This window comes from Acipenser ruthenus, chromosome 28 (genome assembly GCF_902713425.1).
Source record: "Acipenser ruthenus chromosome 28, fAciRut3.2 maternal haplotype, whole genome shotgun sequence".
Lineage (NCBI taxonomy): Eukaryota > Metazoa > Chordata > Actinopteri > Acipenseriformes > Acipenseridae > Acipenser > Acipenser ruthenus.
Genome location: NC_081216.1, coordinates 25,792,576 through 25,805,991, shown reverse-complemented (window position 1 = coordinate 25,805,991; position 13,416 = coordinate 25,792,576). Strand labels below are relative to the sequence as shown.

The window sequence follows — 13,416 nt, the reverse complement described above, 5'->3', positions numbered from 1 at the left end:
GAAAACTATTTTAGGTGGATGTTTTCCAGCCGGAGCAAAAACATGAGACACACACATAGGAAGTTGTTCAGCATGTGTGACGCCATCTCCATGGAAACCAATAGACAACTTCGTACGGCGAGAGTTGCATAAGAAAAGGTAAGCTCGTTCGATATGATTTTTCTTACTAGAGACTAGAGAATTCAGAACATTATTGCAATATCATTAGGAAAACAGTGGTATAGCACACGCATCGGCAGGTGTGCAAGCTTGTGGTCTGATTGGAGTCAAAACGGCAAAGATCTGAGTTCAAAAAAGGACAGTTTTACTGTTAAAAAATGCTTAGAATAATAAAATGTTGGAAAAAAACACATCCCCCTATTTAAAGAGATATAGATACTAAAGTAATTTTCCATGATTATAGTAACAATAATGATGATGATAATTATACTGCAGTAATTATGCAGATTTTGAAGTCGACTTAATGTGGTGTGTCTTTAACCCACTATTATAAGTTTATTATAACTGTTTTGTTTTTAAGCAATAAACAAATAAACAAAATTAAGATAAACATATATCCTGAGGTCCTACAGTACTGTAGGGTCCGCAGTCTAGTCTGTACACTACTTGTCCTATCTATTGCATACAGATGGGTTATCCACTATCATTAGCTATGTCTCTGTCAGACCTGATGCATAAAGCCAAGTCAAACTCCTGAAGAGTCATGTTTCACAGCGTCACAGCGCTAAACCTGAACATAAAAACAATTTTTTTTTTAAAAAAAACAATATGTTGTTGCTGGTTGTGGACACTTCAAACAGCATCATTTTTTTCACCAGCAGCAGCAGCAGCAGCAGCTTTGTGATGTACGTAATGCAAGATTTATTCATGCACAATTCTGAATTTGATTCGTTTGATGCACTACTGTCTTATCCACATTCTCAGACATGTTCAGTACCATTGTGTACAAATTGAAAAAAAAGAAAATCGGATACATTAAAATCACTGAAGTTGTCTGTCGTCAAAACTGCACGATGGACCAACTTTACATGTTGTTGTTTTGTAATCTTTGTTATACAGGGTCCCAACTGTCCCTCTTTCTATTTTGAATGTGAAATACTGTCCTGCCCAACGAACAGTTGCATGCTCGTTGTTTCAAGGGGACTCTTAAAAACCAAACAATGCACATAATTTAAAGGCTAAATAACCCTCCAATAACCTTTTTGTAGTATTTTGAGGATTGAAAAAGGTAGATTTCTTATTTAGCTTTGTAACAATAAGGCTACACAGAAAATAATGTGTTTCTATGGGAACAGCCTGTAGACTTGCACATGGATATACCGAAGAAATGCTGTGAAATTACTTTAATATTGTAGCAGGCAATAACACCGCCTACTACAATATGAAAGCGATTTGACAGTTTCTTTAGTATATCCTTGTGTATGCCTTGACATTTTACATAGAAAGGGGAGAGAAAAATGATTTCAGTTTAGTGTCAGTGATGTGCTTTATGGGTGTGTGTGTGCATCGTTACATTTTACCCCAGCTACATGTTTAAGCAATCAGTCTACTAGCATAATGTAAACATTACTCTCCAACACATGGCAGGCATTCATTACAGCTCACTCCTCATATTTTCTCTTTTCCATTTTCAAATGTATTCAAAATATGAGAGTCCATGTAATTATACTATACGGGTGGTGGAGGTGGTTAACAATATGGTAAATGCTATTCAAATGAAATACAGTTGGCTCCACACATACATGCAGCATTATCCAGTCCTTCATTAGCAGTGGTCTCAGATGACATTCTCTTCGTTTTCATTCAGGCTTGCGATATCTATCAGCATGAGGTGTTAATTTCTAGGTTACAAAGTGTTATGTAGTAAAGGATGAAGTCTATTTAAGTCAATTAAGTAGTCTAATGAAGAAATGTTCAGGGTTCACACTGGGACCTTTCAGGCTTATGGTCATTGTTATTTATAGCATTGATTTTTTCATTTGTTTTATTCAGTGAGTACTAATGATAAGATTGATATAACTAAATTTCACCCCCAGCCCCCCTACTCACACAATGGAGATCTACTACAAATGTCATGATATGTTAACCAGTTAACATTTGCCAGCTGAAGAAAGCCAGGCACTATGTGAAATATCTACATACTTGAATTTTTAAAGGTTTTAGATAGGATTTTTTTTTTTTTTTTTTTTAGTATAAATATATGTTAAATATGTACAGTAGAAGTCTTTTCCGAAGTAAGTTCTTCACTTCGTATAACAATTTTAACATTTTATCAGAAATGTAACATTTTATCAGAAAATATGAAAGGCAGCCTACGTGTAAAATATAGAATCATTTTTGTTAATTGTGGAGGGAATTATTTAATTGATCTTCGGTATCATGCAGAAAATTACTTTTGTAGCTCATTAGCACATCCTTTAATGAGCATATTTTTCCAGTGATGGATAGTTCATGTAACAGACAAGTGACACATTGTTTGCGTTTAATTATTTCCTTGTTTCAGACGCATTACAAAGCAATTAGAAATCTGACAGCACATTCACTCTTCATTTACCAATCATCTAAGTGATGAGGAGTGAGAGGCGATGAATAATAATTGTTTTTCATAGATTATCATAAATTTATACCTTGCCTCTTGAGATACAAAAAATGAACACACATTTTCGTGAAAGATATATTTCCAACGTTGTTTATTGTATTGTTGACCATGTCCTTAAGCTTTGATTGTTAAATAGTAGTTTTGAGAAGTTGTAGTACTGGAAAGACGAGCTCCTGTGTGCTGTGTTGCAGATGTTCTCAGCAGTAGTTGACTGTAGACCTGCATTCGAAGAAGTCTTCATCTGTTTACAGGCCATTTAGTGTCCACCGTTATTAATGTAGATGTTTTCACAAAAAAGGTAATAGAATACAATGCAAGTGCATTAACTTCAGTCAAGTGCTTCATTGTAAGGATGTTCCTCTTACAGAACATGCCTTTTCTTTCCAGAGTATTTACTGTGGTCTTGAGTTAGCTTCTGACATGTATGCAGGTTACTCAGTTTCAACTTTTTAGTAAAATGTATAGCAAAAAAAACAATGTTTTTTTTTTGTACTGTAAGTCTTTGTTTTTTTGACAGCATCTGTGTTGCTGTAGTTTCTATATAATTTAAAAGAAAATGCAAATTGCATTATTTATTTATTTATTTATTTATTTATTTATTTATTTATTTATTTATTAGGGCCATTTCAGTTTGTTTTCTTAAAATTCTGCATCTACTCTGCTGTACACGTTTATGAAAGCATGCTTTTCTTTCTAAACTGGAGGTGTGAAGGTGATACCGGTGTCGGTGTGTTTGATTTAGATTGAGAGAGAAAAAATAAAAATTAAAACACCCCATGCTGGTATTTTCTTCGTGCTTGGCAAAACTAGTTACGACACAACATGCTTGTTTTATGTCACTTTGATTACTTGTCAGGGCAAACTGCTCAAAAACATTTTGAGACAACAGCAGAGCAGCCAGAGGAAATATTCAGAGCACTCTGTGTAAACATGATGGATAAGCAGTGTTTCACAGTTTACACTGGCAACATCTGCATGAAAAATGCAATTATCATCTAAAACAGCTGGAATATGAGAGCATACATTCATCTGGAGACAAAACAGCCACCAGGAGAGGAGATAGAGTTAGAATTGCACAGGCAGGTTTGTACTGATGTTTTTCCTTTTTTTATAAGGAAAAACGTTTTCATTGCACATTATTATATTCATGTCTGAATAATGTGTTGTACTTGTTATAGTTTATCATGCTCTGGCCCTACCTGGTTCCCTGTACCAGAGTAAAGACCATAATCTGTACCATGTATCATCTAGTCTTAGTTTAAGTTTCATCAGAAAGGTTTTTTGTAATGCTCATATTTTTTAAAGATATTTGAATGCAGGTAGTGCCACAGCATTTTCTCTTTTCCAGCCACTTAGTTGAGTATGAAAATCATTCAAATGCATGATTTTCTTAAATGCGACACAGGTCTGCTGTACATAATGTGTTTTCATCCATAAGTAATTGTACATTTGCTATAATCTATTTTAATATAGCGGTGGACTTCTGGGAAATATGCATTAGATATATTAATAAATAATGAAGACAGTAAACTATTAGAATTTTTATATGAAGGAATCTTAATTCTAATTAGCTTTAAAAGTCCAGTAAAGATAAAATCATATCAGGCTTAAGGAAAACTTGGGGTACAGTATAGCAGTTCTGTAGGCATTAAGCCACCTCAGAGCCTCGTAAATGTACATGTGTGTAGCAGCCAAAATTAACTTCACAGATAACTTTAAAAGGCTGCGCATTGCAAGTCACGCAATTAAACATTTTGAAGTATTTATCCGGGAGTATGGGACTGCACACCTGTTTTTAAGTGCTACAGATATACAGTAACTTAACCCTCATGTAAAGGTGCATATTCATTTCAAAAGCTTAAAAACTAAGTAGTGGGGTTTCAAAAAATATAGCATTACACGTTTAAATAACATACTTGTGATTTTTGTTTTAACAGCCTGACAACTTTTGTCCAAAGCTCTTTTCAAAATGTCTGCTCTAGTGTCAGGATTATTGCTCACATTGTCACACAGGAAACACAACAATAACGATCCAGGATGTGGTACGGAACAGAAAAGACAGAGCACTTGTTGTTATGGTTTTTTTTGTTTGTTTTGTTTTGTTTTTTTAATCGCTCTTCCTGCAGTGATTTAGAGGACAGATCTCAAACCCCAGTGCACAAGAGCAGGCATTTTGAAAAGAGCTTTGAAACAGACTTTAAAGATAAAAGTGACAAAAGTTGTCATGATGTTAACTAACAAAAAATGCTTTAAAAAATGCTGTTTTCCCATGCTGTTTCCCATAGTTGTAATGTCCATTTACTATAGTTTCCCATATTTGATATAGGCTTGACCGTTCGTCTATCGGCTTTACAATGCCTATGTTTGCTTTACCATGCTTTCACCATTCTTTATTACACTTTGCTATGCTTTGACTATGTTAAAGTTTTATAAGGGTTTAAAGCTTTAGATGTATTTATTTTTTTACAATGTGATTACCATTGTGTTGCATAATGGAGTGATATAAGAAAAAGTGGAGGGCGAGAAATAATAGCAGAGAGACCGGTAAACAGAGACCGGTAAAATATCTCTTACAGATGTTTTGTTTCTGCTTAGCTGGTTAAAATTAAAGACATGTAAAAGGTGTTATTTTACAGTACATCACGCATTTCAGCAGTTTTAATTTGAGAAATTGTTCATTCGGAGAATGAAATGCAGATTTTAGAAAGGTGTTTATCTACTCAGTTGTCAGGTGGTTTAAAAAGATTGTGACCTTTCCTCCAAGAGTCAGATTACAGCTTTTACAAAGTTTTTCAGACAGTAGCAAATGCGTAGGATGCTAGAGTCAGCAAGCAAACCTGTTGTTGCCAGGTATTACTTAAACAGAACATGCATCTTTTGGTTTATTACTTCAGTACATTCACTGGTTTTTAAGACTTCAAGCATGTAAATAATGAGCCTGTCCAGCTGTTTCTACTCATCCAGAGGATGTCATTTAAGTGCATAATCCCAGCTGTCAGTTTTATTGTATGTTGTTAACCAGAACTGTAAAACAAAAATGATAAAGGTAGGTGCAAATCCTAAAAATATGAACAATTTAATGTACGTTTAGAGAAAATAATATGACTTCACAGATCCTTAAGTAGTCTAGATAATGATTTTGTGGGTTCCTAAAAACATGCCTTGCATTATACGAATGGGCAATTCTAGTGGAAGAATTCTTGGTTTGTGTTTCCCATGGCAAGTATTTTTATTAAATGTGTTCATTTTTTTTTTTGCAGTGTTTTCTTATTTTACCCTGTAAATATTATATTTTTCAGTAAGTAACTTAATACAGTCCTTTATTATGTGGCTGAGTGAACTTTAAACACATTTCTTTGTTTTAACAACAGGTTTTACAGTATCCTTCAAACGGGATGGCAAGTAAGAGATCAGCAGGTGCCAGCTCTATTGGCAGCAGGTCGAGCAGCACATCATACAATGGCTCTATGCACTCTCGACAAAGTAGTTTAGAAGACCTGTTAGTGCAACAGTACCATGACAAGTTGAGCAAAACCTGCCCGTCACCACAGTATCAACTTCCCAGGTAAGCACTTCCAGAACAGTAGAACAGTATTGAGCACTCCTGAATAATAAACTGAACTGAAGCTTGAATCAATCTGTGCATTAATATTGTTGCAGAGGTGGCGAGGCTCAAGAGAGCCAAAGAATGAAGCATTTAAGCAGCCTTTATTATAGATGAGTGCTAACCACTTGCAAGTTCAAGTATAGCGCACAGCTTTGTCAGCGATCATCTGTTGTTTGTTTCTTCTATTTATGCCCTTCAACGCAGCCTGATTAGTTCCCTCACTGGTAGGAGAGAAAAAAAAAATACAGTCCCTATTTCTGCACACTTAGTTCAAAGAGTGAAATACTCTGGATCCCTGCCAGATTTAGTGTTTTTTGGCGGGTGCGTGTTTCTTACCGTAAAATCTATACCGAAGCGACTAAAAAAAGAATACCTCTTTGATGATGCTATGATTAGGAGACAGAAGGGAACAGTAGTGTAAAAGAGAATGAAAGGGTTTTTTTTTTACTAAAACCTCTTGTGGTGATAAGCAATGCCTGAGATAAAGACTACTACTGAAAAATAACAGATTAAAGAGCTTTGCCACAGCTTGATGCATTGTATTATATGGAAGTATTACCAGCCAATGCAAATTCTCCACAATAGTTTTTTGTAGAGTTGAAGTACGAAAAGGAACTGTTTGACTGACAGTAGTCTGGCAGTGAGCCACAGCAAGGCTAAACCCCTGCCAGCTGTTATTATCTGAGGGGGGAATTTGCTGCTAATATATCATGAAATAGGCTAGAGCTGCATACTGCTCATTGAAGCCTGGTCTGTCAGCGTTGCAGCATTTTTTCACTTTTGAATAGGATTGCTGGCCTCATGGGGCCTGGTGTCTAAGAATATGGAAAATGACTAGATTTGTAGAGGTTCTGTGATGCACAATTGTTCTGACACCACAGCAAGAAAGCATTCCGGCTAACATTGTGAGGGGATGAATAACTCACAATAGTGTTTCTTTTGGGGAATTAAAACTTTTTAATTCATTGTATTGTGCTAAAAGAATTACAGAATTGCAGTTTTACAAGACTATTATGGAAGAAGAGAATATCTTATTGAAGGAACTGATAGCTATACATTTTTGTACCCTTCCCATAAGTCTCATATGACGGTAGTACAAGTTGGGCCAAGGCTGTGCTGCAGTGTACTGTATGTGGCGGGGTGACGGTTTCCATAAATGAATCGGCTGGGGGGGATTGCTTGGGCTAAGCTGCCTACTTTTTGAAAAATAAAAGTCATCTCCACAAATGTAAATGATTATAGTGTGTATAATTATTGTATATATAGTTTAATTGTTTAAAGTATTAATTAATTGTTGTTTAAACTCAATTCCTAGTCTCCCGAGCAGCAAAGGTATGTGGATCCTTGTGCATTCATCCATTGAGGGTTTTTTGTTTGACTGGCAATTAACCAATTAAAGCACAAGTCCAGCATATAAGCAGGACTAGGACACTCACTATGAGTGCTACTTGGTTCTGCATCTGTATCCAAGGAAACTGTATCTCCCTTTGAAAAGTCTCTTTTGGTCTGTTTGGTTTGTTATCTGTGAGCTAACAATGAAAGTGTGTAAATGTGCTGGACTGTATCTCCTGTTTTTGTGTAATACTAGCCCTCTGCAGCTCAAGCGCATCAAGCACTTTACAGATCTCAAATCCTAACTGTGCTCAAATCTGCCTTGTTTGTGATGCCTGCCAGGATATCCCTGTACTGTAGATGCAGTAATAATTTAGGAGACTTCATGACAGATAACCCTATAGTTTACAGTAGGTACAGTTCTCATAACAATATATTTTCTTATCAATAGATATAATAGCATAATATATTCTTATACACCTTTGCCATATTTAGTTTTGCTAAAACACTTTATATGAATATTATTATATATTTAATTACAAGGTTAATGTATATAACCTCTTATAACAGAACTCTAAACTGAAGTGTTACTATTAGTTCCACATCTGTTGTATTTATCCTTTGCTGGATAAAAGCAGGGAAATGAAAAAAAAGTATGACGTACAGGAGGTACTGTGCACAATTTTGCAGTTCTAGAGGTAATACAATTATAGATGAATGGGTGCTATATTTGATAGATCTTAGCTGTGGTGACTAAAGCAACTCACTAAGGCATGGTGAGGATTAAGAAATTCCATAACAACACAGTTTATATAAAGCTTAGCAATACTTACAGACATATGTATATGACCCCCCCCCCCCCCCCCTCCATAAAAACAACAGCATTTTTGCATTCTTTCAGTTCTTAATAAGGCTTGGAAACTATTTCCTCCTAATGGGTGTGCCTGATTGTTCTCCGCATGCTGTTTCCTTTTCATTTCTTTTTTTTTTTTTCAGAAAGTTCACATCTCCTTATGGAAATGCAATGTTAAAAGATCCCAAAAGAAAAAGGCATTCAGCAGCGAGTTCTTCCAAAGGCCCTCGCCCACAATCTGCAGCGGTGTCAAGGAGGTCACAATCTCGAGATGAAACAAATTCAGTCCAAAGCAATGCCGGCGCTTCACAAAGTGACAGCAGCACATCAAACAGTATAAGCAATTCAAGCCTTGTATTACCAGCCACGAGTAAAAGACCCCTCAGTGCTCCACCGGCTCCGCTTAGGTAATTGTAAAACCTCTGCTTCTTTTACTCGTAGTCGGCATTTAAGCATGCAGTGTTTGGTGTGGCCATAGATGCTTGCTTTTAATAAAGAAATTTGGAATATATAAAGGTCATTGACTATGGAAGAGTGTCATCTTGGGGTAGTAGTTTTTTTTTTTGTCATGTCTTGTTCTAGGTGTTGGTTTCCTGTGAGTAAAAACAAAGAGATCTGCATTCTGTCAGCAATCTTAGCAGTAGTGGCAATGTGGAATAGGCTCCTCATTGATTCTGCTCAAGGGACTTTAAAAATGTGATGTGGCGGGTTTCAGAACTTTATTGATTGGCAAGATAAAAGCAGTAATGACTTTGGCACATATTGCAGGTGCAACCGCAGAATAACATGTAATGTTAGGCTGCTCTTCAGTTGTATAGATCAACCATGCATGCATTAACCCTTCAAGGAGCGAGGGCGTATACAAGCAGCTACAGGCTTCAATACAGGCTGCACTATAGAATATAGATCATCCTGGTACAGTGCACACTGACAGTATACCATACTGTATATGTTTACTGTAACTTAATTATTGATCCTGGTTTATGATTCACCTATAAATATGATATATATTAACCTATAAATACAATAAATGCCTGTATATACATATACAGATAATGCATGCAGTTCAGAATGCAGAATATATATAAGGACAGCTGGCTCTTTGAGCTAAATATATATATATATATATATATATATATATATATATATATATATATATATATATATATATATATATATATTAATATAATTATTATTATTCTTTTTTTTTCTATGAAGGTATTCACTTTCATCTTCAAGAAAGCCTCCAATCTTTAAGCGCCAACCATGGGTAATCAGAGTGATGGCTTACAAGAATGGATCTAGAAGTGTGTTTGCTAAAGTGGCTTCCTCCAACTTTAAATTGGTAATTATTATCCCCCTCTCTCTCTCTCTGTTATTAAGATACTTTTCAAAATATCTGGAGGCACAGTAATTCCATTGCAGATCAACTCCATTTGTCACTGGTACTTCTTGATGAATTGAAAGCAACAATAAAAAATAAATAAATAAAACTTCAGGGACAAGCTCATTGCGAATATATTGAATTCCCTGCAAAAAATATATATATATTTATGTATCTTTAGTGTTACAGATAGAATAGCCTGGATCAAAGACCATGTTTTGTGTGTGCATGTTTTTAATAGACGGTTAAAATAGCACATGAAAACATATTGTCAGTTTTTACCTGTAGAATGAAAACCTGGAACGATAAAGGTGTCAAACAGTATGTGCATGTTATTAAATGACTTATATTGCAGCATTTCTAGACTATTTACTTGAACAGTGAATGCTCTTATCTGTTCTTGGGTTTCAGCTGCTGGAAGAGTGCACCGTGAAGCTCAATCTAAACACTGCAGCTCGCCGCGTTTTTCTGCTCAGTGGTGAAGAAGCGCATGAACCCAAAGACATTCCTCACGATGCTGAAGTTTATATTTCAACCGGAGAGCCCTTTGTGGATCCTTTTAAAAAAATCAAAGGTACCAAAATCAGTCAAAATAATCAGTGCTGCATAAAAGAAAAAAGGATTTATTATCGTGTCACACTGCATAGATTGACAAAATGAATGTTTACTCATTTACAGCTCTGCGAAAGGATAATGTGCTTAATGACAGAAACGTGTACTGACAGCTTTGTTTAATGCCCTTTATTAGCATCAGTGCTTAATTTAATTTGGATTTAAATGGACATTAGGGAGACTGCAGGAGGTTAAACGCAGAAAAAGATAATACATTCAATCAGAGAATTATTGAATCTTCACATTAGTTTAGGTGGCATTAACAGACCCAATTCATTATGTTTATTATGCTAGCATGACAGCAGATTTGGGGGTCTGCAATATGCGAAGCATATTTTCAGACCCCAAAACTGCAGCTTGCATTTTCATACCTTGTTAGTATCTGACTGCGTAAGCGTATATTAGGGTGCTTAACATTTTTTATTCAAATTAAAAACGTGTTTGGTTTACAGTTTGGCTTCTGTTTATGTTTGTGATAAAATGTGTAGTAGATACAGTTAAACCCCACCATCAAAGCTCAAAATTAATGTTGGCTTCAGGAAAAATACATAATTGCTTTAATATTAATACATATGTGGTATATCAGTAATCATCAGATCCTAAAAGTCAATGCAAAGATGAATAAACGTGTGTAACCGCCGTTATATTCTATCAATGACCACTGTTTCTGAAGATTTTCAGATTCTCCTGTGTAACGCTTTCCCTTATTCAATTATTGTGATTAATGTACCTTACTAAAAAATAAAAAAGGAAATCTGTTTTATAAGCTTACTAAAATGTAAAGACTTTACTTGCAATGACTTACACTGTAAGTACAGTTCGTGTGACTGCACCATATGACGCTTAAGTTTATTTCAGAATATTTTCCCTTAAGCCAAGTCCTGGTCATAGACTTCTGCACTTCATCTGTGTTGCTTTGGCTGGGTTTCATGGCGACATGCTCTGCTGCTCTTACAGCACCACAATGCTGGCACGCAGCACTAGAATTTCATACTGGCTCTTGCTGGATCAGCAAGCTTAACCCACCAAAATCTGGTGCTGTGCGATGGTTTTTGACTGATAATCAATCTTTGTGCTGCTCGACAGTTGTCGCTGGGACACAGAGTGGAGCAGGTGGCAGATGGGCCTTGTCTGTTGAGACCAAAACTACTAGGTGAGCTTGGGCAGAGTGTAGTATAGGTTAGACAGAGAATTGCTATCTTTAGTATTAAAGGTGAAGTGGACAGGAAAAAAAACTTAAAAAAAACTTAAAAAAAATTAATAAACAGAATAACACCAGAAACAGGATACAGGTAGATTTAGCTCCTGAGCCCAAAACTTGAACGACAAATACTGAAAAGACATTTTGGAGTAAAACTGTTCCTTATTCCATCTCATAATTAAAAAAAAAAAAAAAAAAAAAACACTTGTGCGATTACATTTCAGCTATACATTTAGTATTAGTTACTAGGCGTTTTAAGAATTAGTTTTGGTTGACAAGCACCAAGTGTCTCTACTCAGTATGTATCTTGTAAATACTCTACAAAGAGCCAAACGACAGAGGTGTCACATCTGAGAAAAGTGAAGCCTGTCACAAAAAGTTTTCCAGTGTTTCTTAAGTGAGATGATTCGTTATGACAAGTCCAGATTGACGAGGAATGGTGTGAGCAGTCATCTGTTTTGTAGGTGTATGTGTCAAGGAAATGATGTATTTACATCTTTATAATTGAGACATTTCAGGCACTAGTCGGGGAACCTGGTAGCAAGGTAACACTCCTGCTAACCTAATGCACAGTAAAATGTAATTGCTCTGTCATTTTCTGTATTTCAAGAAAAGCGTAAACTCTTTGAGTTTAATGAAGCATGCTATGCTTAGATTGTGCTGCAAATGTTCTCAAGAATGCTTGCCAATTTTAAACATGCATCTAAGAAAAGGTGAGGCATTTAGGTATGTTACCTGATCCAGAAGTATCATAGCAAAGATGTTTTATTGCAATGCAAGATTTTTTTTTTTTCTGTAATTGGCAATACTTTTGATTTTATAGTAAGAAAAATATGCTATTATTTTTTAAATGGTGGTATATATTTGATTAAATAAACTAACAATATACTTTAACCATAATTATCTTAACCTAATGTTTTGTTGTTGTAAGTATATATATTTTTAAACATGTATCCCCCATCAAATAAATTGCTAACTTAGTTAAGAAAAGTCTAAAAAACTAAAAAAATACCCTGCTAACTTTAATGCCATTGAAACTTTTGACCATGCCCCTCTCCATGACACAAATACATCATAACACAGGGACATGGTTTACTCATTAGTGCATTTTGGCACTGTATTATTATAACTTACTTACATTATAAACCTGCTTGTAAGCAAGCCTGGCTGAAACCGGGTTACATAATAATGAAACATCTGTGCACATTGTTTAGTAGACCTTACAACTTGAGTAGTAAATGCCAATATATTATATCCAAGGCCTTTCTCATATTAGGGCTGCTCTGATTCAGACCGGTTAATCAACTAAAGAGTTGATCGCAGATAAAAAAATGTTTTTACAGTTTAATTGTGCACAATTTTATTTTTGTATATAAAATAAAAGCAACCAGTAGAAGATCTGCATAAGTGAGCGGAGGCGGAACATAAACTGTTGAAGGTCTTTAGTAGGTTTAACCAATGGGAAAGTCAAAGATCTGCCCCTTGCCCAATCCTGAGTGAGCAGAGCCGGGACATAATTGGGAGTTTAACCAATGGGAAAGTCAAAGATCTGCCCTGGTTTTACAGCTGTCCAATCAATAGTGACCAGAGGCGGGACAAATATGGCTAGGGTAGGGTGTAAGAATAGCTGAATTTCACGTGATATTACTTATTATAGAGACCATTATTGAGAATTATATTGAGAACTTCAAAGTAATATTTCGAATAGCTTTTTACAAATTAAAAAAAAAAAAATGTCTTAAGACAACAGAGACATTGTAATCGATTTGATTACAAATCAGTTTTCAAGAAGAATTTTCTCTGTAAAAATTGAGGTATACACCACAAA

General features: G+C 35.4%; 1 protein-coding gene across 1 annotated transcript in view; it reads left to right on the top strand.

Annotated features, from left to right (window-relative positions):
• The first annotated feature begins 76 nt into the window (after positions 1 to 76).
• The window catches only part of LOC117434787 (doublecortin domain-containing protein 1-like), a 79,957-nt gene continuing 66,617 nt past the window's right edge, over positions 77 to 13,416 (top strand). Inside the window, exons 1-5 of the mRNA XM_059002944.1 lie at positions 77 to 138; positions 5,971 to 6,164; positions 8,535 to 8,798; positions 9,610 to 9,736; positions 10,187 to 10,349. Of these exons, the coding sequence (XP_058858927.1) occupies positions 5,995 to 6,164; positions 8,535 to 8,798; positions 9,610 to 9,736; positions 10,187 to 10,349 (724 nt within the window). The 5' untranslated portion in view covers positions 77 to 138; positions 5,971 to 5,994. The remainder of the gene's footprint in view (positions 139 to 5,970; positions 6,165 to 8,534; positions 8,799 to 9,609; positions 9,737 to 10,186; positions 10,350 to 13,416) is intronic.